Source organism: Sorex fumeus, unplaced genomic scaffold (genome assembly GCF_029834395.1).
Source record: "Sorex fumeus unplaced genomic scaffold, SorFum_2.1 ptg000001l, whole genome shotgun sequence".
Lineage (NCBI taxonomy): Eukaryota > Metazoa > Chordata > Mammalia > Eulipotyphla > Soricidae > Sorex > Sorex fumeus.
The window spans coordinates 7,680,519-7,697,836 of record NW_026606058.1 but is presented as its reverse complement, the minus strand read 5'-3'; the positions used below and the strand labels follow the sequence as shown (position 1 = coordinate 7,697,836).

Here is a 17,318-nt window from a genome sequence, read left to right as displayed (position 1 = left end):
TGAACAACTTTGAAACAAACACAAAAATCTCCCTGGCCCTCATCTTTAGTTTCTGGGCTATGCAGAGACAGATGATGGCTAGACTTGGATTCTGTGCTACTTTTGCTGATCCCTGCTCCATCCCACTCTCCTGGTCCAATTCTTCTGCCTTAAATGAATGTTGATCCCCAATACTTCATGGGCCATCTTTCCTCTAACTTTAAGCCTCTCTCCTGTGTCCAGTCTCTCTTTGAAGCCAGCAGTTTAGGAATTCCAGAGATTTAGGCTTATTCAGCTGGTGTCTCTCTGCTCAGGGCAATATTATTGCGGACCCCAGGACTCCTGTCCTTTGGCAGGTGGCAAGTTGCTGGGATGCAGAGAGGAGTGGGGGGTTGTTATGGTAAAAATTATTCTATGTACCTTTGGTTTTATAGCTTATTTAGATGGTTTTGCTACACAATGGAGTACTATGTAGCTGTTAGAAAAGATAAAGTCATGAAATTTACATACAAGTGGTACAACATGGAAAGTATCATGCTAAGCGAAATGAGTCGGAAAGAGAGCGATAGACATAGAAATATTGCATTTATCTGGGGAACATAAAGTAACAAAATATGAGATTAATACCCAAGAATAGCTGAGATCAGCACCAGGAGGATTACTCCATAGCTTAGAGGCCAGCCGGGTATTCTAAGGGAAAGGGCAGCTCAGATAGAGAAGGGAGCACCAAATAAAGGGTGTTTGGAGGCTCATCCCAGGAGGGGAGATGCGTGTTGGGAGTAGACTATGGACTGAACATGTTTGCCACTCAATGCCTCTTTTGCAGACCACAACACCCAAAGGGAGAGAGAGAACAAAAGGGAATGCCCTGCCACAGAGGCAGGGTGGGATGGGGGGGATGGGAATGGGAGGGATATTATCCATGGTGGTGGAAAATGGGCACTGGTGGAGGGATGGGTACTTGATCATTGTATAATCGAAACCCAAGCACAAAAATTTGTAAATCTACAACTGTACCTCATGGTGTTTCACTAATTAACAAAAAAAAAGATGGTTTTGCTTGTGGGTGGAAAGTTTTAAAATGCTGCCCACTCTGTCTGCATTTGGAATGAACCTCCCTGTTCCAAGCTGAGAAAATGCTGATTTTAGAAACCCTTATAAGATGCCATCATGTATGGGTGCCCACGATGCTTGAGCATGAAGCAAAGTGAAGATGACTTTGCAGTAATGCCCAATACAAACAGCTCTTGGACTTTGAGCTTAGTCTAAAGTTAATGGAGCTGGCTAGGCTAGACCCATGGGTATGATCAGCTGGTGTAATAAAGACCTCCTTGGTCCCCCACCATGAATTATCTCCATGTGCCTGATTAAGTGAACACCCGGTTTCAACAAGGTGACTAACTTGTACTAGTTCTGCAGCAACATGCAGATGAATTCTCTCTCCATTCATCCTCTTCTTAGTCAACTACCCCAACCCCCAAGAAAACCCAACACCATCACCACAAAAACAATTGTTCTTTCTTGAGTACTCTTTAGTTTCTCGAAAGCAGCACCACTCCATCCAAACTCTCACCCAGACCACTTTAGTTCAGGAAGAATACAGAAAACCAAACTTTTTAAATGCTGCAACGTTGTCATCCCGTGTGATGCCGTCACCAGCTCCTCCATCAATATAATCCCAAGATGATTTAGACAGACGCTCCCGGGCAAGGGCCTGGAAATCTGCCAGACACACCAAGGACATTTCTGGATCTTCAAAGAAAAAAATCCAAAATGACAGAATTCAGTAAGAACACTTTCGACAGAGGGGAGAGGGTGAGTCTAGCATGAAGCTGTTATACTTTGATATTAACTTTGATATTAACCTATATTCTTTATCTCAATGCAGTCATATAAGCCAAAGCAGCCGGGGGTGATGCTGTAATGCCTCCATTATCCCCTCCCCTCCCACCCTAAGTCCTGATTATTTGGTCTTCGAAATATCCCTCAACATTGTTCCCTTATCATCACACCCTCTGTGTAAGATCTAGTTGAGAATTCCCCACCTGTTCAAACATGATTGCATAACAAAGTCTTGGTTGCCTTGTCTTCAAAAAATTCACATCAAACTGTCTTCGTCAAGTTGACAGTGTCCTTCCTAAAGTATCTCATGCCTCTTGGCTCTGAATACATAGATCATAACATTGCCAGCTTTTTAAGACCTGACTTTAGATCCATTTCTTGGTCAAAATGACCCCGAGCATTCTATTTTTAAAAACAAACAAACTTCCTCTTTAATCATCGTTATTCATCGATTTGCTCGAGCGGGCCCAGTAACTTCTCCATCGTGAGACTTGTTGTTACTGTGTTTGGCATATCGAATACGTCACGGGTAGCTTGCCAGGCTTTGCCGTGTGGGCGAGATACTCTTGGTAGCTTGCCGGGCTCTCCGAGAGGGGTAAAGGAATCAAACCCGGCTCGGCTGGCTGCCCGCAAGGCAAACGCCCTATTGCTGTGCTATCGCTCCAGTCCCCTCTTTAATCAAGGCTTTAAAATGGAACAGTTCTTGACTAAAATAGAAAGTTTCCAATGCATTGAAACACAGATTGCCATGTATCACAACACTGGGCAGGAAAAGAAAAAAAAATATACGTTGGCACAATCCCTGTAACAACAGCATGGTCCGAGTGGCGCCAGCTGCCAGCAGGAGACAGAGCTCTTGGGAGGACATTCAGGAGAGACTCAGACCCAGGAGCACTCATATGCCTGGGCTGTGCACTCCTGGCTCTTGTCAAGAAGCAAAGCAGCCACCAGCATGTTCAGTGGGTTCAATCTCTTAAATAGCAAAGTGAGAAACAAGGCCACATAATAACATCAGGGGGGAAATGTTCTCAAATAATGGCTGTGCAATGTTTCAAACTGAAAAGTGACTGGCCAGATTCACTCATTTGGCTTCTTGGAAAGTGGTCTCCAGAATAGCACGACCTGTGGTACTGGTTCATAGATCATATAACGGACCCATCCCTGACTCTTCTGAACACCAACAAATGTCATTCCGATTCAGACTCCAAACGGGTTTTAGGGGCCAGCAGGCTATGTCCTTGGGCAACATGACAACAAGCTGGTACTCCAATTCCTTATCGTTGTAACTGCCCTAGTGGAAATTTGTGCCACATAATCCTTCTGCCTTACAGACTCCTGCCTTGCACTGCCAATCTGCAAACAACTCCCAGAAACAGCTGCCACCAGAATTATTGAACATACTGGAAGGCTTTTTCTTGTTTTCGTGATTTTTTCTTTTAAGCAGGAGATCTATTAGAATGGTAATATTTAAACTCTATTGACAGTCATATCTAAGAGTTTCTGGGAAACTTTAATGTCTGAGTTGCCAGGGACTGTGGTTTATGTTGAAGAGGGTTTTTTTGATTTTTTGTTTTTTTGTGATTCCTTGGCATGGTCATTGGGAATGTTGTAAATTTTGAGGCCAAGAAAACATGTCTACAACATGTAACCTCCATTCAAAACCTTATGAACCACTCCTGAAGGAAGGAAAAGGAGAGGGTTTGGGTAAAATTCCTCAGTAGCTGCTGGCTGCACTCAGTCACAGCTCAGAGAGCTTCTGCATAACAGGATAAATACAGCTAAGACTGTATTTATAGTTCTGGATCTTTCCTTCATAGCTGGAAGAAGGGTGAAAATTAGCTGAAGGCTTGGGTAAAAATGGAATGACTTTTTTTCTTTTGGTCACATTCAGCAATGCCCAGGGATTACTCCTGGCTCTGCACTCATGAATCACTTCAGTTTAGCTCAGAGTACCATATGGGATGCAAAGATTAAACCAGAGTCAGCTGCATGCAAGACAATCACCTTCCTCATTGTACTATCACTCTGGCTACTGGAATGATTTTTTTTTGGTGGGGGCACACCCAATTATGCTCATAGGTTACTCCTGGATTTGCACTCAGGAATTATACTTGGTAGTGCTGAAAGAATCCATATTAGGGCATCAAATTTTTACGTGCTTCAGCTAACTTGCAACATTGCTTTCTGTAAAACTGCTTGGCTGCTTTGCACCTGGGGGAGAGGGGACTTGGAAAGTGAACAGGGCATAACTTCTTTCTAAACCAAGTGTGACAGGATTCAGGTGTATTTACTGTTCCTGAAATGTATTGTCTCAGTAAAGCACCCTGCAGACTTGGGTAAAGGATAACTCAGGATGCAGTGGTTGGGGGAAATTGCCCTTTCCTGGAGTGTATTGTCTCACTAAAGCATCCTGCAGACTTGGGTAACTCAAAATGTGGATGGTCAAGGGAGATTACCTAAGGCTTAATGGTTCCGGCTATAACCCTGCTTGTGCTGACAATCGATGTACATAAATGCTTATCTTTGAATCTATAGGCTAAGGAGTGAGGTACTTTTAAATGGATTGGTTAAGAAAGTATATGTTGTTACAAATCTATTGGCTATGAAATGTGCGGGCCTTGCTGTAACGGCCAGTGAAGGCCTATATAAGATCCCCTTTGAAGAAGTTCGGGGCTCTCAGCCACTGCCCACTCTGGCCTATGCTGTGGAGCCCCAGCATGCTGGTCTAAATAAACCCCGTTTTTACTCCTGCAGGAATTGTGTCTATCTGGTCTCTCCACGCCTCCCAGGGCTAGGGAACTCCCGATCCCAACAGTGCTCTGTGGACCATGTGGGATGCTGGTGATCAAACTCAGGTTGACTGCACCGAAGGCAAACTCCCTACCCGCTGCGAAATTGGTCAACCCCATTTTAAAACCAAATGAAATACTTCCTAAAGTGTTCATGAAGGTCATATGGGATGGGGGAGTTTTGGTGGGAGTGGAAATGAGGCGGTTCTTGCCTAAGGGCCAAAGACTGTCTCTAAGTCAAAGAGATGAACAACCAGAAACATCTATCTAAGGGGCTAAGTAGACTGAATTTATATTACAGACAGAACTGAGTTTCTGGGATGTACAGGATTCTGGATGAAGGATCAAAGAAGAAATTTGAACTGTACCTATAGACTTTTTTTTAAGGAAACGCATATTACTAGTAGGTGAGAAATTATATATGGGAATCTGAGTTGATTTTGACTGTACAGCAATCACATCTAATTTATCTCATTCCTATCCAAGCTTTGAGATTCCATAACTCTAGTTGAATGACTTAATCATTGGATTTATCAGACTTTATTGTGATCACTTATCTATATCACTGTATGCATAAAAAGATATGTTAACAAACAAAAGAATTAAAGAAGACTGTTATCCGCTGAAACACTGTTTGCAAGTATGGACCTTGATTGGAGTTTGAATCTGGGAGTTTGACTTCCAGAAGGTCTCCTCACCACATTTGCATGTAAGAATGACCATTGTACAGTCTAAACTGTACAAACAGCATGCCTTATGCTAAACATCTGCAACCACTTTGGGAATCTGGAATTTTGGTATGGCTTAGATTAAAATGGTCTATATGACCAGCAACAAAAATCAAGATTGAGCACTGAGTCTCTAAACAGAGGTTCCTTGGTAGACAAACTCTCACATATGTTGTCACAACTCATTGCTAGGAGAATTAAATGAACCCCCACTTAATTCTGCTAGGAAGCTTTACACTTTATTTTCCTGTAGACTTTTGCCTCCTGAGTCTTTATCACTTTTGCTTCAGATTTTTTCACTATCATAAATCATAATTTAAATTATATACTGTCCTCTGAATCTTTCTAGTGAGTCACTAAAACTGGAACTCCCACATACTTTGTGTTCCCAGGAATTAGAGAATGTGTGCCATGGAGTTGCTGTTCAAAAGTGTTTAAATCTGGCGTTCTACATTCCAGTCTGTCATATCTCTGTCCTACTGAATGAAAATTCTCTACTAGACTTCCACTTCTGGTGCTTCAACAAATCTCTGTGCCATATACATGACATACAGAAATGTTTGCCTGCAGCTTTTTAACATGAAAATTCAATGATGCTTTGTCTAATTTCCAGACGAATATCTTAGACTCATAAGGATGACCTGTCCCAAAGATGAAAGCGGCTTGAAAACAAAGGGTTTCTCCCAGAGGTGCACAAGGAACCATGTGGTGCCAGGGACTGAGACTGGCGTTCCTGTATGCAGAGCAAACACTCAGCTTGCTGAGCTATCTCTCTGGTTCCAGTAAAGGGAATATCTTGTAAAAGAACTGATCATAAATTATTATATGGAAAGGTTCTGGAATTATGTCTTTTTATAGAAAGACAGACATTCTCCAATCTCATGGTAAAGAGCAAATTAATCAGTTCACAAAAATTACAAACATTTATTTATTTTGGTTCTGGATATTGACTCCAGGACATTAGACATAGAAGGGATGTGTTTGACTATTGAGCTACAATCTCAACTCATAAGTCAGGAAGAATTTTATAGGTTGAAAATATGTTATGGGCACTGGAGCAATAGCACAGTGGGTACGGTCTTTGCCTTGCACGCAACCAACCCAGGTTCGATTCCCAGCACCCCAAATGATCCCCTGAGCACCGCCAGGAGTAGCTCCTGAGTGCAGAGCCAGGAGTAACCCCTGTGCATCACCAGGTGTGACCCAAAAAGCAAAAAAAAAAAAAAAAGAAAATATGTTATGATGCTTAGGAGAATACTTTACCCATCATTTTTGTTAGAGGTTTAGTATGAGGTTTATAGTTTGAGGCTTTCCCAGGATTTCAGGAGAAACACACCATAAACATACATACACACATACATGTATATGTGTATGTGTGTATGTATGTTCATGTAAATAAATATACATATTTACCATTTTTATTGAGACAATGGAATTTACAATACTGTTAACTATACTTCTGTACATGGACCATTCCAACCCACAAGAGATTCCTCTTCCCTCCATTAAGCCCCACTACAGTTTAAGCTCGGATCTATGTGCAAAAATCTCCAGTTCTGAGGACTTTTGACAATTTGTTATTCCCTTACTATTTTTTAATATCCCACATATGAAAGAGATATTCTTAAAAAATTATTATGGAGGTGGTGAAGTAAATAAGGCTAATCTAAAATTCCACATAATTGAAAATTAATAAGTTGATAAATGTTTTTAAATGATGAATTTTTATAAGACATATAAGGCTATCTTTACATTTTCCAGGACATGCCATATATTTTTATGCATTTAAGTTTGAAACATACCAGACTTAACTTCACCAATTAAAAACCCAAATGATCTAATTTTTTTCTTGCACTCCCCTTTGATTTTATCTCGATTCCAGAATTTCTTCTTTCCTTCTCTACCTCAGAGATTACCTCCTCTTTCCTATTTAAAAGGAGAAAAAGTGGAAAGTGGAAGAGGATGATAAAAGTTTCTTGTGCTCATGTCAGCTCACTTAACCTGTTTAGACATTTTTCGTTTCCTAGTCATCATATCGTCCAAGTGAATTAGAGTGATCATGCCAGTGTCATGAAGGTAAAATCAGACAACAAAGACAACCATTGGTTGCTAATGATTTAAGGTTGAAATTGCTTTTCTGACTCAGGAAGGGGAAGGACACAGACTGAAACTGGCAAACATTTCAAAGAAGTCTTCTCTGGCATGTGATCTAACTTAGTCCAGCCAGATAACAACGGCTTTTTTCAGAGATTTCATATGACTTATGATGACATCGGTTTAGGTGGCATAATCTAAACATGGGGCTTCTAATCTCAGAAGTTATCAGAGCTTCAAATATTTATGTGACCCACAGGCCTTCTGCACCAAATCCCCGTCTGAAACTCATAGGTCAGGTTATGGAAATATTAAGGGGAGGACCAAGGCTACCATTGATTGGCCTCCAGGTTCAGTTACTTGGTGCCACAGGGTTGGTTGTCCTTCAAGACCCTCCGGCCTGGTCACCACCCAGGAACTTGTGACCTTGTGTCAAGTTTTCAGAAAAGAAAATAGCAAAGCTATCCTTTCAGGCCCTGGTTTGAGAGATTACACTTTTCAAGGTTGCTGGGGAACACTCTTTACTCACTGCTTTTGGTAACACAGTTCCAAAGAGAGAATGTGAATCTTTGACTTCATCCCCGGAGCAATATAACTTCGGGGGAGGTGATGCTAGAGCTGGAGTTTTGGGGGAGAAAGTGGGTTGGGCCAGAGAGAAAGTTTGGAGCTTCTGGGGTCCTGGGGACCCACGTACAGAAGCTGTGTCAGGACCAGTGAGGATGTACATGTATAGACGCCCCCGAGGGCATGCTTTGGGAAAGGGAAGATCAAGATACACCAGGTCAGCTACCAAGAGTAAACCCAAGACAGAACGTTCCAACATCAGAGTGGCTCAATAACCCAAGGATAACGTCTGCATAAAAGTGAAGGAACTAAATGAGTCTGATCCATTTGGTTAAATGTAGCAAATCCTGGATTGTTCTCTAGGCCTAGGATCAGGTCAGGCCTCTTCCCAACACATTATGAACTCAGGACCCCTTCCAAGCTACTGTGGCCATTTTGATGCTGCTGCTTCCTCTTCCTCTTCTTCTTCTTCTTCTTCCTCCTCTTCCTCCTCCTCTTTCTCTTTTTCATCCTCTTCCTCCTTCTCTTTCTTCTCTTCCCCTTTCTCCTCCTCTTTCTCCTCCTCTTCCTCCTCCTCTTCCTCTTCTTCTTCCTCCTCTTCTTCCTTCTCTTCTTCCTCCTCTTCCTCCTCCTCTTCCTCTTCCTCCTCCTCTTCCTCCTCCTCTTCCTCTTCTTCCTCCTCTTCCTCTTCTTCCTCCTCTTCCTCCTCTTCTTCCTCCTCTTCCTCCTCTTCTTCTTCCTCCTCTTCTTCCTCTTCTTCTTCCTCTTCTTATTCTTCTTCTTCCTCTCCTTCTTCTTCTTCTTCCTCTTCCCCTTCTTCTCCTCCCACTTCTCTCTCCTTCTCCTCCTTTTCCTCCTCCTCCTTCTTTTTCTCCTCCTTATTATTATATAAGTAAAGTAAAGTAAAGGCCCTCCCGTTGATCATCAATTTGCTCAAGCGGGCCCAGTAACGTCTCTATTGGAGACTTTTGTTGTTACTGTGTCTGGCATATCGAATACGTCACGGGGAGCTTGCCAGGCTCTGCCGTGTGGGTGAGATACTCTCGGTAGCTTGCCGGGCTCTCCGAGAGGGGTGGAGGAATCGAACTCGGGTCGGCCATGTTGGCTGCGTGCAAGGCAAACGCCCTACCACTGTGCTATCGCTCCAGCCCTTATTATATTATTATTATTATGTTGTTGTTACTGTGTCTGGCCTCCGCCCCTCTCGGAGAGCCCGGCAAGCTACCGAGAGTATTGGATATGCTAGCCACAGTAACAACAAAGTCTCCAATGGAGATGTTACTGGGCCCGCTCGAGCAAATCGACGACCAAGGGGAGGGCCTTTACCTTTACCTTTACCTTATTATTATTATGTAATAGTAGTCTCTCTTCTCCACTCCTCCACCTCTTAATTATTCTCATTAGCCAACTTTTCCTTCTCAGTAATAAATTTATCTCTTGATTTGTAAACAGGTTCTACATGAGGTGAGGAAGCTTGGGTTTTTCGAAATCTGCTATAATAAAGGGCAGTGACTCATGTCTGTCTTACTATAGGATCTTTGTCACTGGTTGAAGACGTTCTTGAAGTTCTGGGATGAGGTACACTTATATTAGGGACGTGCTGTTTTAGAGCTATGGAAACCTAATTCGATCATTAGCTACTCACAGACCCACCACCCCAAACCATAATGACAAGAGATACCGCCCAGAGGGTGAGATAGACACTGAGTGATGGAACTAGAAGAGGCATTAGAGCTATGGCTAATGTGCACAAATTTGTATGAGAGCAAAATTTAAAACTGAATCCAGTGAAGAAGCTACAGTATATGTTCTCAAGGTGATATTGATGAAATCATGTGAGAAAGATGAAATCATGCCTTCTGAGAAAAAATAAATGGTATTTGAGGTGACTGTGCTGAGTGATATACATAGTACAGCACACAGCACAGTCCTCCCATTGTTCATTGATTTGCTCGAGCGGGCACCACTAACGTCTCACAACACATTGTGAGACTTGTTATTACTGTTTTTGGCATATTGAATATGCAATGGGTAGCTTGCCAGGATTTTCCATGAGGGCAAGATACTCTTGGTAGCTTGCTGGGCTCTCCGAGAGGGGTGGAGGAATTGAACCCAGGTCAGCCACGTGCAAGGCAAACGCCGCTGTGCTATTGCTCCAGCCCCAAGTGATATACATAAGTAAATGAAAAACAATTATCAGATAGTTTCACTCATATGTAGAATATAACTAACTAAAGCAAATGAAGTGGTAAAAAAGTAAAGCTAACTACTGAAAGCCAGAAGGGGTGGAGAGAAGATATGGTTAGAGGGGACTTAGGGTGGTGGAAGGGTGCTGGAACACTGGTCTTGGATGTAATGGATTATATATATGGACACACACACATATAGATATACATATATGTACATATATGTATGAATGTATGTTTAAGCTATCCTTAAATATGTATTCCTTAAGTTTTGTAATGTTGTAAATAAATCAGAAATACCTTTTAAAGTTTTTCAAAGGAGAGGGTTAGAGAGATAGTGCAGTGGTTAGGGTACTGGCCAGCTTTAGATGCCTGGCTAGTTAGATATACTGCAAATGGTGCCCTGGACACTACCAGGAATGATTCCTGAGTGCAGAGCCAGGAATAAGTCCTGAACATTGCTGTGGGTATGCCAAAAACAAACAAAATAGTTAAAAAATAATCTAGCTTTCAATCCCAGGAATTCAGTGTTTCTGAGCTCTTTCTGACAAAATATGTGATTCTTACAATTATTTCTGGATAATAGCAATTGCATATAAGGGATTCTTTCTCCTTATTTGTCAGTGTGGATCTGATGTTGCTTGAGAATTCATTGACTACTTATGCTGGATTTTTTCATTCCTCCTTCTCCACTGCTTCTCTCCCTGTCTAGTTAGTCATACAAGCAAAGGGCAATGTTAGAAGTCAAAGAGAAAGCCTCAGTTTCTCCTTGCCAGCAAGAGGGGAGTCCACAGTTTCCCCTCGCCAGCAGTTCCATTTCTCTTCATTCCCAAGGCCCTTCTTTAACATTCCTGGAGTTCCCCAGGACCTATTCTTCTTCCCCAGAACTTGGAGTCACAAGACTAAGATAATGAACAGTACCCATGGCAGGTGACCAGAAAGACAAATCAGCCAGATCACCCTGTAATCCCCTGCATTCTCTGTAACACCGGTTTTCCTATAAAAATCTCACCAAAAGGGTCATAGTTAACTTAGTCTTATATTAAGTTTCTCCCCACTTGGGGATCTCCTTTTCTTTTCTACTTTCCAACTCTGAGTTTGAGCCACTATCACTGTCACTGTCCTCCCGTCATTCATCGATTTGCTCGAGCGGGCCCAGTAACGTCTTCATTGTGAGACTTCTATTACTGTGTTTGGCATATTGAATACATCACGGGAGCCTGCCAGGCTTTGCCCTGTGGGCGAGATACTCTCGGCAGTTTGCCCGGCTCTCTGAGAGAGGGGGAGGAATTGAACCCGGGTTGGTCGGGTAGGCTGCATGCAAGGCAAACGCCCTACCGCTGTGCTATCGCTCCTGAATTTGAGTATCTTTATTATTCAATGCTTTCATTCTTGAAAATATTGAAGAACCTGGAGGTCGTGAACGAACACAGAGAGCCACTTCCGCTTCTGCCCACATCAGCAGCACACAGAACACTTGCTCTCCAGGAATGTCTGTGGCTTAGAAGAAGATTTCAGGGATGTAATAAAGTACCTCCCATTTATTAATTGATAAGGGCACAAGTTATTTATCTGTTTTTGGTTCCTGATTTGAAAAACTACAGGATTTGTTTCTTTTAGTTTAGACCATGTTTGAACCCACCCCAAATTAAAGATTGGACTCATGTCCTTCAGATGTGTCTCTCACCCATAAATGCAAAGACGATGTTTATTTATTTCATTTTTAAAATTTTTTTTTTTAAGGGAAAAGATCTTGGGGGAATGTAGCTGGAGGAACTTGGGGTTTACTTCTGGTTCTGTTTTTGAAGGGCCACTCCTGAGAGTACTCAATGGATTCCACGTAGTGTTGGGGTGTGCCTTAATCTCTATACTATCTCTCCAGCCCCAAAGACTCTGTTTGTACATGGTCTTATCTACCTTCTAGCTCAGTGCCCACTTTATGTCCTGACTCAACAGAATCATGAAGGGAAGCAAATGTGTGGTCGAAAAGTGCAGTATCACCATATTATTTGGCTTTATTTCCTAACACCTACCTATGATCCTTATGTTCTTCTTTTCCTCTTACCTGACAGCCTACAGCCCTTGTTGTACAGATTGGTCTCCCATGTGGCCTCACCTTAGGGCTTCGGTGGGGACTGTATGGTTTTTGCTGTCACCATTTTCCTCTTACCAGGTGTTATAATTTATTACCAAAACAGCACTTCTTGTTCCCTATTTTACTACATACAAATATCTCTTCCTTTTTCCTCAGTTTCCACAAACTATTGGCTAATGTTTTTAGGGAAATCTCTCATTTCTTCCTTTTCCCCAATTTCTCCCATTTATTTTTTTCATTTACAAACTGTAAGAGACTCTATCATATTGCATAAGATTCATGTTTTGTCATCATTTATGTCAATAACAAAAAAAGGGAAGGTAGTTGAATTTACATTAAACCCAGTAAAGATTCTCTAAAGCCTTTGAAACAGTTTCAGAGTCACCTTAAGATCAATTTGTTACTTAATTCTCCATGAAATTCTCTTCCTCAAATTAAATCTGCTTTATTTCATAGTAAATTAGTTAAAATTCTTTAAATATTTATGGTAAAATTTTCTGGATTTTAAACTTTGCCCAGTGACTTGCAATACAAAAGGATTCCTTTATACAGATTTGCATTGCAAATATACCTATTTTCTGATACTTTGTGAACTAAGCGGGTATTTTCGGTCACTTGGGAAAGCAGTCACTATTTTAATAGCATTCCTTCTATGGGAAAATATGTTTTGAGCTCTGAATAAATGATTTCCAAGTAGAGTTTTGGAGTACAGCCATACTGTGAGATATCTATGTTGTGTTGGGAACCACATAGGGCATTCATGGAAGATATTGATTCAAGTTCACATATGGTATTTTGAAAGGTTGAGAATTTTCGTATTGTGTGGACACAAAGGAAAATTTGATTATGTAAATAATTTTGGGACAACATAAAGTTCCCTTAATAATAACATTAAAATTGCAACAATTTATCGAGTTCTTCTTGATGTGCCATCTACTGGGTACATTATTTTATGTACATTTATGTCTCATTCTTTAGAATTATCTCCAGACACAGATATTATACCTGATTCACAGGTGAGAAATGTCATAAAAGTTAAAATTCTGTGTCCACCATCACATGTTTAGCAATATGTTCTGACACCCTTGGCCTGACTCTTCAGCATCATGAGAAAAATAAATACCTGCAATCTTGTGTGGTTCATAGAATGAGCCCAACGTTTCAAGTGCAGCGTGCAGAGTCTGCTTTGCTTCATTCCTTCAACAAGATCACTCCATCAGAAAGTAAAAATATGTTACACTTTAGTTGTTCATAAGCAACTCTCTTGCAAATTTGTTCCATTTGTTGCTAATAATAACCCAGTGTGATAAAGACAGTTCATCGATTTGCTCCAGTGGGCCCAGTAACGTCTCCATTGGAGACTTTGTTGTTACTGGGGCTGGAGCAATAGCACAGCGGTAGGGCGTTTGCCTTGCACGCAGCCAACATGGCCAACCCGAGTTCGATTCCTCCACCCCTCTCGGAGAGCCCGGCAAGCTACCGAGAGTATCTCGCCCGCACGGCAGAGCCTGGCAAGCTCCCCGTGACGTATTTGATATGCCAAACACAGATAAAGACAGTAAATGGACAAAAAGTCCCATTATACAAATGAAAAATTAAAACCCAGAGAATTGAGGTGACATGTCCAAGCTCACATGATGAAAGTGGCAAAGCCAACTAGGGATTCCTCTGACTTAAGCCAGAAAGAACGGAGTGTCAGTGGAAGGAGGGGTGTTCTGGTCTCTGTGTTGTGAAGTTGCAGAGCTGCATCCTGTGAGCTTAGTCAATTCCCATGAAAGCTAGGAAATTAGGAGAGTTCCTGGATGGAAGTCAGAAAGGAGAGAATGAACAAAACAACCTCACAAATCTTCAGAACAAAGCTTGAACTGCATTTTTTCCAGCACTTGCTTTAGAGCTTGTAGATGTAGCCATATTTATGTGTCTTCTGCCTCATCTTTTTTTTATTAAAAAAATTTTTAATAGTGAGACATCATGAGGTACAGTTGCAGACTTACACATTTTTGTGCTTGGGTTTCAATTATGCAATGATCAAATACCCATCCCTCCACCAGTGCCCATTTCCCACCACCACGGATCCCAGCATTCCTCCCACCCCCATCCCCCCATCACACCCTGCCTCTGTGGCAGGGCATTCCCTTTTGTTCTCTCTCTCTTATTGTCTTATCTTTTACTATGATAATACTCTATATTTCAATTCCAACAGTCCTAGTTTTCAGCTACTTACAATGTTCCATGAGCCTTTGTTTTGGAAAAAAAACCTGAAGTTTCTCTTTCTGTAGGGAAAAGCTCCTTCTTTCCTTTTCTGTTTTTCCTTAACTATACACACAAAACTCTTCTCTTTTGACCAGATTGATGGTATAGTAAGTAGGGTGCTTGCTTTGCATGCAGCTGACACGGGTTTGGTCCTCTGCACCCCATATTGTCCCCAAATCCCACCATGAGTGATCTGAGTGCAGAGCCAGGAATGAACCCTACCACAGCTCACTCCCCACCCCCAAACAAAAACAAGCAAACAAAAAATATCCTTCTTCACATCTAGTCTTCTGTAAGCAGGTTTGTCCCATATCCTTATGTATTCTTTGGAATCGATGGTATGATTTATAATTGAACTCAGTTTTGAAGGAATATCTAATCTAATCTGAGGATCAGATTAGATAGGCTGAGGGATCAGTATAGCAAGAAACCAGCACTCAAAACTTCAGATACTAGTCCAAATTGCAAACCCAGATTGTTATCTGCATTTTTGACTAACAGATTAGAGGTTCCAATGAGTCCCTTCCTTGAACTTTAAATGTCTGTCACAAGGCCAGGCTGTTATCTCTGGCTTTGATGTTGGGGCTACAAATCGGAAGTGCCTAGAATCCCTTAAAAATTTCAATTAATTTGCTAGAGGCTCAGAGAAACACTTCACTAACTAGATCACTATTTTATTATAAAAGGATTATAATTCAAGAATATAATTGTCTATAAACCTACATGTGTTCACCAAACTAGAATCCCTAAACCACATGGTGTTGGGGTTTTTGTATAGGTTATATAAGATAGACATGGCTAACCAATCATTAGCTCTTTTTTGTTGATGTTGTTTTGGGGCCACCCTGGTAGTGATCAGGGCTTATTCCTGGCTCTGTGCTCAGGGATCACTTCTGATGGGGCTCAGGGACCATATGGGTTGGTCATGTGCAAAGCAAATACCTTACCTTCTATTCTATCACTCCAACCCTAACTCTCTTTTCTTTCTCAAGAGAATGGAGTGGAGAGTGGAGGTTGAAAGTGTTAAGCTTCTAATCATGGCTTTGTCTTTCCAATTGACCAGGAATCAGTCAGGAATCCATCCAGAGTCACCTCAATGAAACAAAATATACTTCTATAATTCAGGAAATTATAAGGATTTCTGTAGCTCTTTGCCAGAAATCAGGGATAGAGATCAAAGGAGAAGGAAGGTTTCGGTGACTCATTTGCTGTTAACTATGATATAGTATGTGAATCCTTTCCTAGAGAAAATCATCCAAGCTTTTGGGATATTACTAAAGTTTCTCAAGTGGTATCTCAGAGGAAATGTGCACTCTATCTGATATAACACACCCTTGTTTTTAATTTTAGTCATGTGAATGAACATATGACTGCCTATCTCGCAGAGAACTTGTGGGAATCAGTGTTGTACCATGCAAACAATCTAGTGATTTAGGGCCTTCAGAGTTTTGCATGGTATCAGGAAATAGAAAATATCAAAAAGCTTTTGATCCAATTTCAAGACGTGATTCTGCCTTATTGATATGTTTTCCTTTTTATACTATGACACCCTATATACACTATACTTAGCAACTCTCCCATTTTTATTGAAGGAGTCAACCTTACCCAATCACAGACTCTTTGTGAGAGAAAATTATTTTCTAGTTCCAAACCAATTTTTGTAGTTCTTTTTGTTTGTTTTTGTTTGGGGGTCACACTTGTCAGTGTTCAGGGCTTACTTCTAGCTTTTCATTCAGAGATCACTCCTGGTAGGCTTGGGGGACTCAATGGACCCAATTGAACCCAGAACAATCGCATGTGAAGCAAGTGCCCTACCCACTATATCAACATTCTGGCCCCAGTTCCAAACAAATGCATCCCCCCAAAAAATGACACCTCTGTGATTATTTGAGAGCATTCACTTCCAGCAGTAGTGGTGTCAGTTTCCCTGGTCTGTGGCCAGGAAGCAGTAATCAAGATATAATGTGAATGGTATATTCACATTATACCATTCATTGTACCATATCCTTCAGAGATCTGAAGGAGGAACTGTCACTTTTAGATTCTCCAGGTCTTTTTGAGGGGATATATTTTGACTCATTTCCTCTCCAAAGGACTTGTATTTCATCATGAGATTGCATGTTTTTGATGACTAAATTTCACTGGACATACTCTTCTCCTGTAGGGTCTTTTGAAGTCAGCCTCTCTACCAGTTCACTGATGGTCTCTGCATTCCCTCTTTTGTGCCAGAACTTTTACCTGTAAACCCAGTTAGTAGCTACCATGACTCATGCCAGCCCAACTCTGATTTTAATCTCCCCTCTGCTGCCTCTCCTTTCCCAGCTCCCAGTACATAAAAAGCACCCAACACAAACCTGATTTTAGGGTCTTTCAGTCCTTCGGTAACGTGGTGCTCAAGGCAGCTCTTTAAGGTCTGGCTCTTGCAGGATATGTTAGAAAAGGGTTGCTCACTCCCCAATACTCCATGAATCCAGATGAGATTCAAGGCGAAAAGTTAATCTTTTCATAGGAATGACACCCTGTTTGGGAGTAAATGAACAACTCAGCCACAACAAGGTCAATTTTGAAGTGAACTTTGTGTTCTTTGCAGTTACCTCAGAGTTAACTGAAGGTCATTACAAAAATTTAAAAGAACAGGGGTTTATTCTTAAGCCATGCATTCCAGTGATTCATCAAGGGAGTGGGAGATTTTAAAATCTTCTGGGTTGGGGGAAAAGGAGTCTATTTGGGAGATAGTTAAGGGTGGGTCAAGAGCACCCGTAGCCTAGAAGCTGATGAGCAGAGACTA

At 41.5% G+C, this 17,318-nt stretch overlaps 1 protein-coding gene across 6 annotated transcripts in view; it reads right to left on the bottom strand.

Moving 5' to 3' along the window:
* Window positions 1-17,029, bottom strand: part of HAO2 (hydroxyacid oxidase 2) — a 40,653-nt gene extending 23,624 nt beyond the window's left edge. For 3 of the 6 annotated variants that reach the window (XM_056122234.1, XM_056122316.1, XM_056122168.1), the window contains exons 1-2: window positions 16,885-17,029; window positions 1,593-1,731 (exon numbers count right to left, since the gene is read on the bottom strand). In XM_056122234.1, the coding sequence (XP_055978209.1) occupies window positions 1,593-1,723 (131 nt within the window). In that variant the 5' untranslated portion in view covers window positions 1,724-1,731; window positions 16,885-17,029. Of the gene's footprint in view, window positions 1-1,592; window positions 1,732-16,884 lie in introns of those variants that run through there. The other 3 variants (XM_056122454.1, XM_056122511.1, XM_056122399.1) reach the window with 1 other exon arrangement.
* Between the last annotated feature and the right edge of the window lie 289 nt (window positions 17,030-17,318).